This window comes from Anser anser, assembly GCF_964211835.1.
Source record: "Anser anser genome assembly, chromosome: 3".
NCBI lineage: Eukaryota > Metazoa > Chordata > Aves > Anseriformes > Anatidae > Anser > Anser anser.
Genome location: NC_139722.1, coordinates 53,215,220 through 53,234,195, shown reverse-complemented (window position 1 = coordinate 53,234,195; position 18,976 = coordinate 53,215,220). Strand labels below are relative to the sequence as shown.

The 18,976-nt window shown below is 42.7% G+C and overlaps 1 protein-coding gene across 7 annotated transcripts in view; it reads right to left on the bottom strand.

Moving 5' to 3' along the window:
* The window catches only part of LOC310896699 (dermatan-sulfate epimerase), a 202,226-nt gene that overhangs the window by 21,480 nt on the left and 161,770 nt on the right, over positions 1-18,976 (bottom strand). The window contains exons 1-2 of one of the 7 annotated variants that reach the window (XM_083829307.1): positions 14,263-14,708; positions 2,268-2,736 (exon numbers count right to left, since the gene is read on the bottom strand). In XM_083829307.1, the coding sequence (XP_083685433.1) occupies positions 2,268-2,736; positions 14,263-14,287 (494 nt within the window). In that variant the 5' untranslated portion in view covers positions 14,288-14,708. Of the gene's footprint in view, positions 1-2,267; positions 2,737-3,029; positions 3,282-13,644; positions 13,868-13,937; positions 14,211-14,262; positions 14,709-18,976 lie in introns of those variants that run through there. The other 6 variants (XM_083829310.1, XM_083829309.1, XM_083829308.1 and 3 more) reach the window with 6 other exon arrangements.

The following is an 18,976-nucleotide window of genomic DNA, read 5'->3' as shown; positions in this document are numbered from 1 at the left end:
TTCCTAGTTGATCTTTCCCCAGAGATGGTAGGGAGTAGTGGTCTGAGCAACGAATACTGCTTGAACAGCTAATGCTTCCTCCTGTGCTGACTTGAAATCTGACTCGGACTTCTGGTGAGCTGCTGCCACCACAGAGCTGTAGGACAGCAGCTGCCACTGCTGGAGGGATATGGTGTCCCTTTCTAGCTACAGGTAACTGTCATGGGCAGAAGCCCCTGTTCCAGCAAAACCCCTACTTCCATCCTCTGACCTCCTCACAGTGGCAGCAAACCTGGGGCACAGTCAGCAAGGTGCATGAAGTAGCAGCTGCTGGTAGTGGGTAGGAGAAATGCAGCTGCCTGAGGGGAGGGGGGAAGAAGATAAATTGCTGGTAGGAATGAAAAAGGAAGGTGAGGAGAAGGAGAGAAACTTTGGGGTTTCAATTGCTAGACTCACTCATACAGAGAGAACATTAACTTCTGCTGCTGTAGAGAGAGTGTGGGCAAGGACAGAGTAACTCATGTATAACAACTCACATCCAAGTGAAGTTTATCCAGGCCATCAAAATGCCAGATACTCAAACAGTTGTATTAAAGTATTTACATAGACAACTATTTTTATCATATCCTAGTGAGTCTTAAGGAGAAGAACTGTGCGGCAAAGCAGAGATGCAAGCCTGAATCATAGAATATCTTGAGCTGGAAGGGACCCACAAGGATCATCAAGTCCAACTCCTGGCTCCACACAGGTCTACACAAAAATCAGAATTCAGACCATATGACTGAGAGCATAGTCCAAATGCTTCTCAAACTCTGACAGGCTTGGTGCCATGACTACGTCCCCAGGGAGCCTGTTCCAGTACCCAACTACTCTCTGGGTGAAGAACCTTTTCCTGATATCCAGCTTGAGCCTCCCCTGTCGCAGCTTGACACCATTCCCTCGGGTCCTGTCGCTGGTCACCAGAGAGCAGAGCTCAGCACCTGCCCCTCTGCTCCCCTCGTGAGGGAGCTGCAGGCCGCCATGAGGCCTCCCCTCAGCCTCCTATCTTCCAGGCTATACAGACCAAGTGACCTCAGCCGCTCCTCATGCATCTTCCCCTCTAGGCCCTTCACCATCTTTGTAGCCCTTCTCTGGACACTCTCCAACAGTTTTACATCCTTTTTGTACTATGGTGCCCAGAATTGCACACAGTACTTAAGGTGAGGCCACACAGCGCAGAGTAGAGCAGGACAATCACCTCCCTCGACCGACTAGCAATGCCGTGCTTGATGCATCCCAGGATACGGTTGGCCCTCCTGGCTGCCAGGGCACACTGCTGGCTCATATTCAGCTTGCTGTCAACCACAACCCCCAGATGCCTCTCTGCAGGGCTGCTCTCCAGCATCTCGTCACCCAGTCTGTACGTATAGCCAGGGTTGCCCTGTCCCAAGTGCAGGACCTGGCAACTTGCTCTTGTTAAACTTCATGTAGTTGGTGATCGCCCAGCTCTTCAATCTGTCCAGATCTTTCTGCAAGGCCTTTCCACCCTCAGAGTCAACAACTCCTCCCAGTTTAGTATCATCAACAAACTTACTCAAAAACACCTTCTAGTCCTACATCCAAATCACTTATAAAAACATTGAAAAGAACTGGCCCTTAAATGGAGCCTTGGGGGATCCCACTGGTGACTGGCCACCAGCCTGATGCAGCCCCATTTACCATAACCCTTTAAGCCCTACCTGCCAGCCAATTGTTCACCCATTGTGTTATGCTTTTATCTAGCTGTATGCTGGACGTTTTGAAGCTCAGACAGATGTTAGAGCATTCATAAAACACTTGACTGAGGAAACTCAGAGTCACTTGTACCTACACTTAATGATACCTTTCCTGAATTCTTTCTAAGGAAATATTGCCCAAAGGAAATGTACAAGTCTGGAAAAAAAGAAAAGAAGAAAAGCACTTTCAGCATTTCTCACTACAAATCAGATGTGAAACTCTGGCTTCTGATCTGTGGTGGTTTGTGACTTTTTATTTTTATTTTTTAAACATTATAGCAGTTGGGATGGCACACAAAGGGCCCTGCCCCTTCTTTTAGCATCAATTTACAACAGGACAGTTACAGTGAGGGTCAAAAGCTGTGTGGCACCACTGGTCCAGATGAGGGTAAATGCATTCAGCAAGTTAGTTACTGTCAAAGTGAATGTCAACTGAAATAATTTAAGTCATTCACACATCCAACTCACTCTTTCAGCTGCAAGCAGTATATACAGTAAGAACAGCAATTTAAAAAAAAAAAGACAAAAATCTACCAACTAGGCTGAGCTGCCATCCTCTCCATGTAATCCTTGGCCATGCCGATGGCCTCAATGTTGTCAGGGTAGAGCACGCAGAACATCGCCAGGGCCCCAAGATTGTTGCCGTAAATTTCATTCCACCGAGCGCTGAACTCCTTCGGGTCCCAGGGAGGCAGGTACTCCAGGGGATTGGAGAGCATGGTTTGCACTGCCTCGATCAGCCGAGCTGCAATGTGCCGGTGCGTGGTGGCTGCCTGGAGACGCAGACCCTCCACATCTGCCTTGGAAAAGTAGAGCATGGGGTAGCTATCGTAGTTGGCGTTGACAAAAGGAACCATTGCATCCGGGTTCTCCCTGGCTCCGAAGGCAAAGGCGAAGCAAATTGTGTGTATGAAAAACACACTTGGGGCTCCTCGTGTGTGAGTCCTCATTGTGGCATCAGATCTCCAAGCCCCAGTGGGAGCCAAACCATCTTTGAAATATCCTACGGAAGACAGATGTGAAGGAGTCAGAAAAATAATCTGTGAGGCAATATAATTAAGGATGCTTTCTAGGAAATATGATTCCATCTAGACTTAAAAAATAATAATAATGGATTGTCCAACTGGCTTTCAAATCATTTCTATATGAATCATCCAGACAAAACACCTACTGAGCAATTTATCCTAAAGGAAAACCTGTATGCTTTGCAGAAAGCCTCTCCCTCCCATGTCTTTCCCTCCAGTAGCTGATACAAGGCAAATGAACACACTGACATCTCTGGTGCTCTGAACTCACCAAGATTTCAAGTAATTGCAGCAGTGTCTAATTCAAAGCACTGCTGACTGTACTGGCAAGCAGAGAAAGCAGGGAGGGAAGGAAGGAGGCGTGGAGACAGCCACTGAGATGGTGCTAGCAGCAGCCAAGCCTGCGTGCTGCATTGGCTGATGTTAACAGCTGGAGAATGAAGGATGTGGAATGCTGGAGTTTGCGCAGGGGTCATTTTATACTGTGCTCAGGGCCTCCAGTTCTGACACGTCCTTACTTAAAAAAAAAAAGGAAAAAAAAACCCCCACAGTCTCAAAAAAAAAAAAAAAAACACTATCACCTCAATAATAATAATAATAATATCCAACATGACAAAAAGAAAAGAGAAAAAGAAACAGGCCAAACCTTAGAAAAACAGCTGAAATATCTAGCCTCTAGGGCATTTAGGTATTTTGTATTATTTTTTTTCCTAAGGGGCTCACCATTTTGCATTTGGAGATTTACTGCCAGCTACCAAGAAGGCTGAAGGTTAAAGTACATTTTTTCCTACATACACAGCTTCTCAAAATGTGCTCAAATGACAAATCTATACTGAGGTTAAATGCAAGTATTTAAACATAGTAAGCTACTTCGAAAGAAATACCAACTATCTAGCCTGAAGTCTCGGATAAAACATGGCCAGGATCCCCCTGAGGAAAGCCAGCAAATTCCTTAAATTCTTCACAGGGGAAAGGTTACAGAAAGCAGACCCAAGAGAGACAGTTTTATGTAAATAATGAGCAGTAGTTTTCAATTATTAAAAAGAGAAATAGACAGAAAGAAAGAAAACCTAAAAACAATAACGAAATCTTTTTTCCATGGAAAACTTGTTTCATAGGATTCAGTAATAAAACTCTTAAGAAGCTGAAGTACAAAGCAACCTTTTATTTCTCCCCATTGCTCTGAACATATAGATGCCAAAATTTCCTAACAGAAACTTAGGCTGCTGAAACCTTATTTAGAGACCCACATCCTGATTATACAATGTCATTAATACATGCACAAACAACAAGATAACCTTGTTGGACTGGGTCCCTCAACAATCACTAGGTACACAGACCCTCTAGTTGTCCATGTTCAGCTCCTAAAATTAATTTGGGAGAAAGTAATTTTAGCCAAGAAGTACATCTTTTCTCGTGCATTCCTTCTTAGGGTAAAAATAATATTGTACTCTATAACTGCCTACTTTTTTGCATTACAGTGCATAGCATAATTGCTTTAACAGAGAGTAATGGAAGATGACATTTTCACAGCATGCTAATGCATTTTGCAGGTAAGTTTTGCCCTTTTTTGGATATAAACCAACCATTACAGGACACATTACACAGATCAAAGAGTGGTTTAGTTGGTAATACTTTTACTATGTCTACATATCCTCTCACCACATATGCACACACAAAGAAACATGCACTGTAGTTTATCCAAACAGACTCTAGCCCATTGGTATCCTCATCTGTAAATAATGAAATCATACAACAGTGTATTTTGAAATGAAGGAGCTAAAAAGCTGCCAGACCAACACATCATGTTTAAAACACAATACCTTATTATTTTTTTTACCTTGTATATTAGAGGCAACCACCAAACCACAGTGTTTGGCCTAAAAATAGGATAACTGCAAAATGGGTATATCATATATTCATAACCAGCATATACAGCATATACAGAATGAGGGTATGGAAAAGTCAATAAAGAGTGACAAAAGCAAGACTACAACGTCATTCTTACTTATTCATGGTCAAATTATACCAATGTCCTTCCTATGATATAAAGACAACAGCCCATGGTGGCAGCAATTTGGTAAGGCCAGTGAGCCCTGATATACAACTTTGCAGGGGTCAGCACCACAAGACTGGTGGCTGGAGAAGGTAGCTAATAAGGAGTCCACCTTCCTTCCCATGCAAACCTCTGTGGAGGCACCAGCTACAACCACATGGAGGGAATGACCGAGGTGAGGACCCAGGATGGCATGAGTACGGCCCCACTGATGCTACAGAGGGTGAGGAGAGACACAGATTTCTACGTTTTCTCAGCTGTCATGTCCTTAAGAGCAGGACCAGGAAAATTAATAATAAGAATCACAAAGCTACAAACATAATAGAAGTGTGGATGCCCACTATCACCCAGATAGCAAGGAAATACAGACTATGTGTTTACAGGCAGCCCAGACAAACCAGTCCCAAAGGGATTACAAGAAACTAAACTGCCTTGAACCGCACACTCGATTTAGGACTTCCCTGACTAGAACCAGACCTGACCACACACTGCACTGACTTACTGACTGGTCCCAGCAACTCCAAAGGGCTACGGGGTATGTTCATTCTTCCTCACTTCTGTAGTTGTTTAGAAGCTAAACTGGTTTATAAGACATCTCCAAAACTACTTCAAAAGTTAGTAGGTGGGAGAGGCTACAGACTGCAAAAGAACCAAAGCACCTTCAACAGGAGGATCTGACCAAAACCAGTAACATTTAGGGACTATCTAAAATTCATTACAATAGTATAAATGTACCAGGAGGGTGGAATAACCCCAAACCACCAAAGTAGAATGCATACTTTGTGTGTCGAACACCATATTTTGATGTTTCCTTAGTTAACTAACTTGCATACTAAAACCTGAAGAAAAATACAGCACTGTTTGGAAACATACATATGAAATCCAATTATCTCCATAGCTTAGGTGAATCCAAACATGGATAGATAACTGCCACATAAACTCCAATTTACCAGTTGTGAGCGAAACTGCAACAAGTTTGTTCAATACATGGGGCACAAAAGTAAAGGAGCTTGGGCTTTCTGATCACTTAAATCTCACTCACAATACTATTTTTTTTTTTTTTTTAAGTTAAAAGAATTTCTTGTTCTCATATTACACGACATCATTACCAACTGCATCTTCCAAGAAAAACTTTACCAAGCAACTCAACCTTTTCTGAAACTGGTTTTTTATTCAGTTTGGAAACCGCAACCTGATAAACTATTAAATATAAGGAGAGTGAAGGATGCTTGCCCGCAGAAGAAAATGTTAATATACCATGTGCTTTGAAAGGTTGTCACTCAGTCCTAGACTGAAAGAGCATTTGGCATGATTTCCACTCCATTGCGAGCAGAAACTAACAGTAAAGAACACCATTTATTCTAGGAAAAAAACCAGACTAAATCTTAACTATTTCAATTCTCCCCATCTGCATTAAAGAGTGGATGTTCGACTGGAGAAAAAAAAAGGAATTGTTAAACTAATGCTACTAATTGAACTGGACATTGGTATATACACAGTAGGTTCACCAAATAAACACTGTTTAAAGGAAAATCTAGGCCCTGTTTACTCCAGCTACTTGTGCAATGAAAGACAGCTCCAGCAGCGAGAAGGTTGGAGCAGGAGAAGGGGGAGTGGAGAAGGAACAGCTTGGTTGGGACCACCAGCCAGCACAGCCATCCTCGAAGCAATCTGATCTTCTTGTGGAGCACTAAAAAAAAATAAGCCATTTGGAGAACCATGGTTTTCTGTGGTATCAGTTCTGAAGAGCACTATACTTTGTGCATGATTTTTGCTGGGACAACACTTTTATCACTTCCTAGAAGAAAGAAGTCACAGGTGTCTTTGGTACCATCTCTGAGACCAGTCCATGCGTCACCCCTCAAATGGTGGTCTCATCAACTTGTACATCCAACACCAGAAAAGGTAGTATTTGGGATTGCTGGTGATTAAAATTTCCAACAGAAGGCATCGCAACACCATGGATTATTCAGGTTTCTGTATGAGAGCACTTCCCCAGAGCCAGGGCTGGGACATGTACAAACCACACCTGTCCACTCAGTCCCACCGGGAACGACTGTCACAGCACAGAGCTCTTGCCTCACCTACACCCACGGAGGCCCTGGGCCCTCCTCTACCTCATGGCGGAGGACCAGCATCTATAAAACTGAGTTTATCAGTTACAAGCAGTGATGTTTCAAAACCACAGTGCTTATAGCAATTGAGTTATTTTGTCAGTTTTACCACTGATCGGAATATTTTGCAAACGTATTAAAAAACAAGAGAGCAACCAAGTCACCTACTGAACCCAATAACATTTAAGGACAAAACAATGCAGACTAACTCCATGAAAACACAGAGTGAAAGGGTCAATAGAAACCAATTCCTGTATGCTGCCATTCAGTTCCTACTGACTCATAGAAAAATCTGAGCGCAAAATTAGGCAGCACAGCGGGACCAAGAAAAGTATAAACTTTGTGCTGCAGCAATCACAACAAATCTGGTGTCCAAACTCCCAAGCTATGCAGTTCCCACATCAGCAAGTACTCCAAGTCCCTTTCAAAGCAGCTGGGCTGGACACCGGTGCAGGAGAAACTCATGTTCCAGGACAAGAGCAGTTGGGAGTCCTTCCTCCAGCCTCCTCCTGAGTAGTTGGATAAAACCAGTTTCTATCTGTCTCTCCAGTGAAAATGCCAGGAAGGTGTAGAATCACTGCTTACAACTTGAAAATACCTATTATGACCTTAACCACCAGGGGACATTACTTCACTTCTTCCTCTGATTTTTTCCACTATGAGAAATATGCTACATTGCAATTACATAATGTCAAAAGTATTTAAAAGCTTATATACTGAAGTCTCAAATATGATTCTGAATCAAATCTACAATAAAGAATGTATAGCTCAGGTACCCATGCGTTTGTTTCGCACTTGTTCTAAAATGATCTGAAATACCTTAAAATAAGCTTCACATCAGCTCATATCTGAATACCAGCTGTACTGTGAAAATCATAAAGACAACCAGAAAGAACCAGTTCCTAAACTAATTATCAATATATGACATCATGTCAGTCAAGATTTAAACTTGTGCCTGTCCTTCCATCTAAGTGCAAAATTCAATGGATCTATTTAGCACAGTAAAGAGCTGTGTGAGTATCATTCTTTGAGAACAATGGCTTACACTCATACTACACTGTGCTACAGACAGAACAGTAACTACAAAATATTTTTATAAGTTTACAGTAGGATATGTAAGTTATCTGCTGTGGAAACTTCATCTGCTTATTCCTTTCATTTAAAATCTTACTTGTCTATTTTACTACCACATATATAAATTAACATACACACACTGAATGCATAACCTTTTCTCTGCCTCAAGTGAAGACAAGATTTAAATTGTCTGCATGCCCAAACGATAGCCTGGGAATTTGGAATTCTCTGCTATTTTATAGTTTATTCCACCACACAAATGCTTTCTCAATAATGTTTTGGTTGCACTAATATTACTATTCTTAACTCTTACTGGGATCTTTTATTCCATACACTTCACCATGTAGAATGAATAAGAAAGTAATTTTGATATACAGAACCATAAAGGCACTCATTCCCAACTAGTACAGACATGCCTGTTAAGGCATCCACACTCAGTGGATGAAATGAAAGCTCAGTCACTTTTACCATCAAAGACATAAAACTTTGAATTACCACTGAAAGATCCCCTTTAGAGCAACTTTTTATCTTACCCCAAGATGAAATAATTTGTAAAACGCCATTTAGATAATTAAAAATAGCTTTCACAGAAGCTAGCGCTAAAGAAAGAAAGTTTGAGAATCTTCCTATAGGCCAAAAGAAAATATTAACTCCACTATCCCACCCACTGATGTCCCAGAGGTCAATCTGCAAACCACTCGTCCCTCTGCTAAACTGTTACAGAATGTAGGACGCTTTTAGGGACTAGGACTATTGTTGTAATAGTGCAGAAAAACAGAACAAAAGTTCCTGTAACAATTTGGGTGGTGAAAGACAATTAATCTGGCAGCTGCTACGAAGTACAGCTATTTCTGGCCCATGCAAGCAGACCCATTCAGCTGTCTGGAGGCGTGTAAACACTTGGGTTCAGGATATCAGAAACCATGCAGAAGGATTCCAGTGAAGGCAGCCCACCAGCTAAAAGCGAAACAGTGTCTCACAACGGGAAGTAGGCAAAGGAAGAGATTATTTGAGGTTACTGTGATCTACGCATGGATCAAGCAGAATTACAGCGCACAGTAAAAGCTGCAAAACGTTCGGAGCATGACTGCCAATAGGCAGGAGGTGCAAATAAAGGACAGAAAAAAATTAATCATACGTGTAAAAGGGGAGAGGCAACTTTACTGCTGTCAAAATGAAGTTCCTCTTTTTGATTAATCCAGCCTACCCAAACTGTTGCACGCCATGGAGCTTCCCTCACATTTCAGGTGACCGATTACAGCACCAGAGACTTCTGATACTGATGCTGGTGTTTCCATCTCTGACCTTAGTTTCTATCCTCTTTTCCAACTAATGCTTCTTTATTAATCTCGGTCTTTACTCCTCCAAATATCTGTAAAAGTTTTAAGTCCCCTGGCTTATTGTTCACCTCCACCGTGTACAATGAACAGTTTTAAACTTTCCTGCTTATTGTGATAATGGACCTTCATTCAATTGCCTCCAAGATGCTGGACATGAATGAATGGAGATGAATGTCCCAGATGCAGTTTTATAAAACCAGTTCTTTCTCTCTGCGTATCTACACCTATCTACACACTTCAGCAGCTGAAGATATCAAGTAAGTATTTATATCCGTAAAGCATTTCTGCAGGATGTCATACAAACAAATGGGAATGTATCGTGCAACACATCCTTCACTTGCTATGGAATCAAAGCGCATTTTAACTGTTTCCATACCCGGGTAATGACTCAGTCTAGCACACAAAACTATAATAATTTTTACTTTTCATTTATGTTAATGTATACTGACAGCACATAGGAGCACCAGCAAAGACCAAAGACATTTATGTTAGTCAACTCACGAACATGAAAAGATTGCAAAATGAATGCCTCTGTGTTTGTGGACCTTAACTGCACCACCCTACCTGATAGCCACATCTCACAGATCAATATGCTGTTCTTTATTATCAGATGCACCTGACTTTTTCCAAGGTACAAAGTCAGAGAGACCATCAAATATATTGTCATGGGGCTCCTTCAGGGTGATTACTGTCTTACTGTCGCCAAGAACAGCCCTGATATGAAGTGCCAAGTACATTTTCATGGAAAGAAGCCTCAAATGCAGATACAGATAAAGGTTATGCTACTCCTGCGAAACTTAGCTACTCAGTTGGGATTACCAAGTTGCTTGAGTAGGCTTCAACACAACCATAAAATTAATAGGCTAATCTTGAAATTTAGAATTGTGTAGTCTCATTTCTGACCTTGAGCTGTGCAGGCAGGGCTCTCGCAGACCAACTGAGACCTTATAGACTGCTTCAGTAGAAAAATGTAATGCACCACAGTCACAAGGATCTGATTAAAAAGCTTTAAAATGATAGGACAGCCACAGATTTTTTTTCAAACTTTTAGGAATACTTTAATAGCTCTAAACAGCTACTTCATTAGAACACTTATGATGGCACACACAGTTTCCATCAAACATTCAGCATATTTACTATTTCTGAGAAAAGGCAACAACAACAAAAAAAGCAAGAACATAAACCAGGACAACTGTAGTAGAAGAACTCTAATGTTAAAATTAAGTCTACCTGCTACTGAAATACAATACCTACCTGAGTAAAACAACCAGAGTCCCTGCGATTCATTGTCTGTTCTGAATAAGGCTGTTGCCAATCTCTGTTGTACACTCTATGAGTCTAAGCAAGGTGGGGGGAAAAAGACCAAGCAAAGGTAATTTCAGGCTTAATAAATAATGGCCTTACTGTGCCTGGGCTTTAACACCTGACTGTGCCCCAACAACAGATGAAAGGGTGATGTCAGCATCTGACCGGAGAAGCTATTTCCAGTGCTCTGTCCTTCACGTGATCCCAAAAATGACCAGATCTCAGAGGTCAGGACTATGTTAACAACACCTTGCTTCCGCTAAACTTCTGATGACCAAGCACTAGTGAGAAAGGACCCATGTCACATCAGCAAAATTTAATTTTTCCTGGCAGGTTTTAATGCAGGCTCTGCTCTGTTCCCATCCTGAGCAAATAACTGAGTCTGGAAAAAGTGCAGTGTACAAGGGTTTGGGGTTTTTGCTAATGAAGCAACTTCACACCTCACCATATCCCCACCGTGCGTAGCTGTGCTGACAGACACATACCATGGGTTTTGCAAGAGGAAGTTTTGAACCTGTGGAGTGAATGAATCCTTGTATAGGTGAGCAGAAACTTGACCTCCTGATTATAGTGAAGAAGTCGCGCCCTGAGCACATCTGGGACATCATCCCTGGACCACGTTCCTCCATGCTTTGGTACAAGGCTTATCCACCCGAACAGAGAAGCAGCTCAAAGGAAAGGAAAGGCTTTCAATCAAATATTAAGCCTATTTATAATAAATACGTGGCTGCAGTTGTGAACACAAATTGGCACCATGTTGTAGTAACTTCAGGGGACTGAAGTTCAGCTCTTTTATCTAGATCAGCTGAATGGAAACAGCAAGGAAAGTGCAAACAGTCAGGACAAACTTGTGGCTGAAATATATTTGCCAATACAACTTGCTAAGTAAAAAGACATTCTCTTCTACTCTCCTGACTCGGATTATCAAGTCTAAACCAGGAAACAATGGTTACAGAAAGTTGTTTCCTTGTTTACATTTTTAATCTGCGCAGAGGGAAAAAAAAAAAAAAAAGGCTTTATTTGTTTCAAAATGTCCAGGAACAATAGCAGTAGTAACTAAACTTTTCTGCTTGTTGCTAGAGTATGTTGTGGGTGCCAGATGTGCAAGTTTCCAAACGCAGTCCTAGGAATGTGACTCAGTTTTAACTAAATGCAATCACTTCCATGAGAAGGGACACTTCAGTTGTACAGACTCATTGACATCCTCATCTGATCTCCGCTCTCACTGCTCAGACTGCCAGGTACTGATGGACGTGATGGATTTCTCCACCAGCAAATCAGATGGCTATGTTCATCCACAGCTCAACAGCTACCTGTTGATGGAAATGACTTTCTACCACCACTGATCCAGGCTTTTTTATTTGGAGAAAAAACAGAACAACTTTTTTGAAAAAGTGTATGTGCTTGCTGTTTGAGTACTTGAGAATGAGAAATGGAGCACACAGTGTTTGAGATGAGCCTTTAAGAAGTACCAAAACAGAACCACCACTCTAAACTAGCTTTCGGCTACTCCTCTTTACTTTATTGTAACTGCATTCAACCTATGAAAATCAAACCTAACATTCAGCCTGGTAATTAAACACATTTTCCTCTCCGCTATGATACAGAAATGCACTAAATACCTAGTTAGAGCATGTAAAATAAACTGTGATAACAGCTGAGCTCCCTTGGGCAACTAAAATCTCTCAGCTTTTACCATAAGAAGCCAATTATTTCTTCTGTATATTCTGTGACCGAAGTACTGGTTTTGGAAGAGATTGTACATGGCTATGGAATGACAAACCAGCACCCAGTGTCTTCTGAGGCCTGTATCCATGGCACAGGATACAGATATGTTTATAAACTATTCTCCTATCTTGCTCTTGTATCAAATAACAGCACTCTTTTTTTTTTTCCTCTCATGGCAATGCAAGATTATGATAAGTATTCCAATACTTTAAGCAACAAAACCAAACTCTTATATTGAATAAGAAAATAAAATAGTATTTTGTTAAAGCACTAACAGTTCTTTCCCAATGAAACTGCCTATGATCAGTGTATTTTAGTTTTGCTTGCTAGTGAAGTTTACAGTTGGGAAAATCCCAATGCAGAACTTGTCTTTGCTGACTTCCTTTAAAATCTTTAACCAATGTAGGTCACAAAAGAAACACATATAAGCAGTGACACACAATAAAAGAATTCCTAGTTGGAACAATATTTAGCGCTTCTGTAGAAAAAAAATGCACCCAAGGATCTCCAAGTGGTTCTGAAAGAAATTCATTAAGCCTCTCAACACCTCCGTGAAGCGGGCGAGTGCATTTATCTGTTTTACGAGGGAGGAAGCAGAGACGTGGAGAGGTGGGGCGACTTGCCCAAGGCTACCCAGCAAGAGTCTTTCAGAGCAATAAGCACAATCTGAATTATTGATTCCCACTGCTGCCCTTCAGCTGCATTGTTCCCTTCTTGAAATACTGCGCTGAGTTACAATAATTGCTGGCAAGATAAACGTGATGTGGCAATTTTTAGCGGAGATTTGCGTTGCCTTTGTTTAGGCTACATTAAAACTTTAGCGTTAAACTGCAACTGGTTTTCTCAGGGTGACCAAAACCCCCCAGCTCCTTGAGCAACATTTCCTCTATTTCATTCACAGCTGTAGCCACTTCTTACGCTGTCACTGCTCACGTCCAAGAAGGCAGCAGCTCCAGCTTGGAAAAAAAGAAGCAGGAAAACCTCGCAGCTTTACATTTTTTGGAGGTCAGCGAAGCGGCTGCATGCACCGATGTCAACCTGAGAGCCGGCAGAGGGGCACCGAGTGCGGGCGCCCCCCTGCACAAGGCCGGCTGGGCACCGCGAGTTACAGCAGCGACTTCCCCAGCAAAATAAAAATAAAGAAATAAAAAATAAATAAAGAAGAAGAAGGAGGAGGAGGAGGAAAGCGGCAGGAAGTCGCACGGGGCAAATCCCCCTTTTCCTGCCCCTCGGCTTCCCCAGGCGCCAGACACGGGTGCCACCGCCTACCTTCCACGGGAGCGCGGCTGGGGGCTCAACTCATCGGCGGTGCCCCGGGGGGGCACGGGCAGGTGAAGCCGCTGCTCCCCAGGACGGCACCGGGACGGGGACCTGGACGCACTCACCCCGGCCCGGCTCGGCTCAGCTCTGTTCAGCCTCCTCAGCCACGGTTTCTCCCCCGGGGGCCAAGGGGGGGGGGGGGGGGGGGAATGGGAGGGGGGTGCGTTTTTCAACTCAGGAAGAAAGTGGCTCCCCCCTCCCGCTCCACCCCCTCCTCCCCGCCCTCCGCCCGCCTTCCTTACCTCTCCCAGTCCTCCTCCTCCTCCTCTTCCTCCTCCTCCTCCTCGTCCCCCCGGCGGCCCCTCACGCCGTGGCAGCGCCGCAGCCCCGCTGTGCCCCCGCCGGGCTCGGGGAGCCCCCGGCCTCCTCCTGTTCCCCCCCCCCCCCCAGCGGGACCGAGGTGGGGAGAGCCGTCAGCGAAAAGCAAAGTACATATATATAAATAAATAAATAAATAAATAAAAAGGAAATACGCGCCCGCCCCCCGACACCGAGTGTCGGCGGTGCGGTTTTGCGCAGAGATTGATGAAACCATCCGGGATGATCCAGCCGACACCCGGCTCTTACCGTGCTGCGCGCTGGGACCCCCCATGGGAAAGTTCCCACAAGGCAGCGAACAAAACGGCAATTTGCTAATCTGCTCCCCTAAGTATGGTGGGGCTATTTATATAAATGTTTCCCGTGTAAAGCAGAAATGCGAAACGCCGGGACCGTTCAAGCCAATCATCCAGACTTTTTTTTTTTTTTTTGAAGATATCTAGGAAAGTAATGCAAAAGACAACAAAACAAATGATCCTTTGGAACAGTTGTCTTTGCTTTCTTGGTCACTGTAACCAGGAAAAAGTATGAAACAAAGGATTTCAAATGTTCGTTGGCTTCAGAAAACTAAGCACGCTTTGTCATCTTCAGACTATTGGACTGGGATCAAAATAAAAATATTTACATGTGATACGGGTCGGGACGCAGTCCAGGTACCTGAGGTTTAGATTTCCCAAAGCTTGTTCTTTATTTTAAGTCAGCTTACTGGTGCTACTGAGTCACTCGGTGGCCTATAAGTGCTCAGTTCCCCTGCTCTGACAGCGTTAAACTGCATTTTCTGAGGAGGATTTTAAACAGGATCTTCATGGTTTACTGCAGTGTGATTTCCTGCTGTTCTATAAAGATTAGCAAACTTGTAGAAACTAGGCAAAACCAAAAAAACATACATTTATTTTTAATTCTTCTGTTGTATTTCCCAGCAGTATCTATTGATGGTCGTAGCGTAAGGAATAGGGATCCACCAGCAGTCTCTGCAAACTCAGAGCAGTGCCAGAGCCTGGAATGAAGCCTTGTGTTTTACCAGTAATGACATGCCTAAAAGCACAAAGTGCTTCGGTTTCAGTCATGCAAACACTAGATTAATCATTAGAAGATATGTTTCTAAACACCTATTTGAATAGTATTGTGCTATATTGCATTGATACTGCGGTTGTAAAATATCGATGTTTTGACATGCATGAGCATGAGGAGAGCTGCAAACACCATCAGATGTGGCTCAGAGGGAAATTCTACTGGAATTTCCAAAATCATCAGGATGTCTAAAATGATGAGGAGGGAGGTGTCTACATACTGGTTGTACAACTGCATCATAAGGTATTTAAATGCACTGAGTATCTGATGCTGAGTAATACAGAATTAGACCTTGCACTTCTGAACAGCATAATTTGAAATCCTGGCCTTAGTCTTTGGTTGTGCCTATTTGCATTTCAGAGAAACTGCACTGTGCTGCTTTGTCACAACTGAGTACCTGGGCAAAGCACACTGTGGGTCCCACGTAGGCTGTGCAGTCAGGTTTCTTTCTCATAGAGGATGTGTTGGGATATGCTTGGGACCTGCTCTGATGTGGAGCCTCTGCCTTACGTCTCCTTGTGTAAGATGGGGCTTGTGTAAAAAGAGAGCAAGATATTTCCTTTCTAGTTTAATTTCAGCATTGCCACTAATAATTTTCTTTTTACATCCTGCAGATGCTGTTTACTTCATCATCACCCCTACAATCAGGAAAGGTTTATTGCAGCATTTCTTAAGAATTCGTGAATTTTCCATTAATTTGTGTATAAACAGAAGAATTATTTATAAGACTCAGGAAAAAAATCCTTCTACCCTAAGCAAATAAAGTCTTAGCTGGACAACTGTATCCTGTTTCAGCCACCACACTGTATTTAAGATATGGACCATGTGGAGAGAGGAGAGAAATGAGAAAGATCCCAGGTCTAGCAAGCATTATGTACATGGGAAGACTGAAAAAAATAGCCTAAGGATGACAATCTGACTGGAGGAAGATATGACAACAGCCTTCAGCTACATAAAAGCTGCTGAAGAGAATAATCTCTTATCCACACACTCTGGGAGCAGCATGTATGTTGCTGTAAGAGAAATTTAAGTTAAATGGGAAAAACAACAAAAAAAGTATCTCTAAGTGTAAATAAAAGTTAAACTAACAGTAATAAATGGCATCGCTGTTGCCGAAGGCTTTTTAAGAACAGCTAAACATGTACTTAACAGGAATAGTTCAGTTCTAGGAAGTCTGATGGAGCTTGCCTTTAAGAGCAAGGTCATGACCACATGACCTGCAAGGTCCTTTCCAGTCCTGCTCTGTATGATTATGTTCAAAGTGCAACTTGCATAGGCACGTTTGTGTCTCCTCTCTGATTTTCCTATGCCCTTCACTTCTATAGCAATGGCTATAACCTGCTCTGCTAAGGCTGAGCTTCTCTATTTAGTGTGCCAGCCTTGTCACATACCAGTGAATTTGGTGCTGAGGGCAGAAAGGAGAAAATGATTAAATGGTATATGTATGGAGCAATGGTAATTAAATGATTGTAAAACAATTAAAAAATAAAGCTTCTGGAGCAGAAATTCTGGCTGGTATATACCTAACCCTTCCTTAAACATTAAATGTGTCGTGCGCTTTTGTTCTATGGTTGGCCAATAAACCACCTCTGATGTAGTCTCATCAGACTCCCTTTATAACTTCAGAGAAAAGTAAGTACTTTCAGAACAGAATTCGTCTGACCTGTTTAGGACGTCTTCTTTAGGACATGATGAATCATGCCCCTGAGCTGCTTATTCTTACCACCAACACTAAAGTTGGTTTAAATGACTGACTCAGTAACATATCATCATACGATTTTCACTCTCATGGTACTTCTGTCCCTGAAGTCTCTCATTCTGTCTCTGCTCTCAAATATCAGAAGCCTTTATTATTTATTCCTTTCTCCTTCTCCTTCTCCTTCTCCTTCTCCTTCTCCTTCTCCTTCTCCTTCTCCTTCTCCTTCTCCTTCTCCTTCTCCTTCTCCTTCTCCTTCTCCTTCTCCTTCTCCTTCTCCTTTTCTTCTCAGAAAAAATCCCACTGAGATTAATAAATTTTGTAGCTATCATTTCCTGAAGTTACATCATGCAACAGTGAAACATATAGCAAATTGACATTTCAGGTGGCATTGCTCCAGAAAGGATTTAGGAGAGGAGTTATGTTTACCTTTTGGATTTGAAGACCATTGACTTGGCTAGTTCTGCAGTGCATGTTCCATGGAAATTGTTTGAAAACCCTTCAGGTCAGAGACTGTTCTGCTCATACGTCACATGCTCTTTATTTATTTTTCCTTGGCCTTTATGACAAGCAATGTTACTAGGAACAGGAAATGCCTGGTGCCTTGAGAATGAGCCAAATGTACATGGGAGAGGTAGCCCCATTCCAGGAATGACAGTTTTTTTAGTGAACACACAGAGAAGTCACTGTCTTAGACGCGTAAGCCTGAAATGTATATCTTCCAAAAGTCCAGCAGTGATCTTGACATCTATCCTTTTTTCCCCCTCAGAGTAAATAATGTTTGAGAAGTGACAGTTTCCAAGATGGCCCTGTGGACAGCTGGCTTAGAGACCAGAGAGAAGGGTGCTAGGTGCAGACAAGGAAGGAGCACTTTATTTCACTGCTGCGCTGCCCAGCTGGACCAGGAGGAGGTGAAGGGGCAGCGACCCTCAGTGCTGTGCTACGGCAGTGAGAAAGGGAGACAGCAGGGTGACATGAAGCCAGTGATGGAGGGCCCACCCTTCCTGGAGGAGACATGAAATGCCTGCTGATGATTTGTACATTTTAAAGCCTTTGGTTCTTACTTAGTTGTGAAAATGTGGGGATGTTGCTTTTCTTTAGGACTGAAGATGCTAGCTTACAGAGGGAAGCTGTATGTCTTTCTGTCTGTTTCACATACACAGTCTTGGCCATTTTTATCTTTCTTCCTTCCAAGCCCATGCAACAGCAATTCTCCTTTTATTTTTCTTCTTTTTTTTTTTTCAAGTACCTCCCTCTCTATGAAGTCCTATTCTGTGTGAAGTGTTCCGTCCCTAATTTCCATGTAAGAGACACTTCTACTTTTCTTATTAAGTGACAAAACTCTTCAAATGAAAAGAGAGAAAAATACAAAATTCTCCAGATTCTTTCACTAATTCCCCAAAACAATTGATTTCTTATAACTGTAACCCTTGTGTTCCCTTCAGCTCTCATGTCCAGATGTGATGATTTCTGATCTCAGCTTTGTGAGCTGAAATCTTTAGTACAAGAGCATTAGGCCAGCCTCTTCTTGTCGCTGAACTGCAGAACTGCAAATCTGCATCCTTGCACAATGCTCACCCTGCCCTCCTTGGTCTGGGCTGCTCGGCCCAGTGGTTCCCCCTGGACTGTATTAGTGCCACATGAAGGGAGCTCTAATTTTCAAAACTTATCCTAATTGCAGACTCATGTGGGGGAATGTTGGCTTTGTCCTCTTTTCCAGGCAGGGTGTGGACCAGACAGTTTTAGTTGTTACTACTATGTCCTTCAAGTTTATGAGAGTATTGCGTGATTCATACCATTTACTACTCGGGGATTTGGGGCTCTGGCTCGCTGTACAGGCAATGGGCAGAAATAGACACAGGTCCAAAACTAAGTAATTGAAAGGAGTGGCCTGAAATCAGCCCTGAGAATCAGAAAGAATTGGAAATCTGGAAATCTTTTCTAAGCTTGCTAAGATACCTTTCTGGTTACGGCGCACGTAGTGTGGTGCAAAGCAATTTCTTTCACAGGAACATCTAGCCAGGTGCTTCTTAGGGTCTATCAGGTGCCAGGTACAGTCATGGGATTGGAAGAATACCAGTAAATGCTTCTCCTTCCTCCGTCTTCTGCTACATCTACACACTGGAAATGCTTCTCTCTGTCCCACAGATATCTTTTACTCTTTTACATGTCCAAAGTACCAGTGCTGTAGGCACA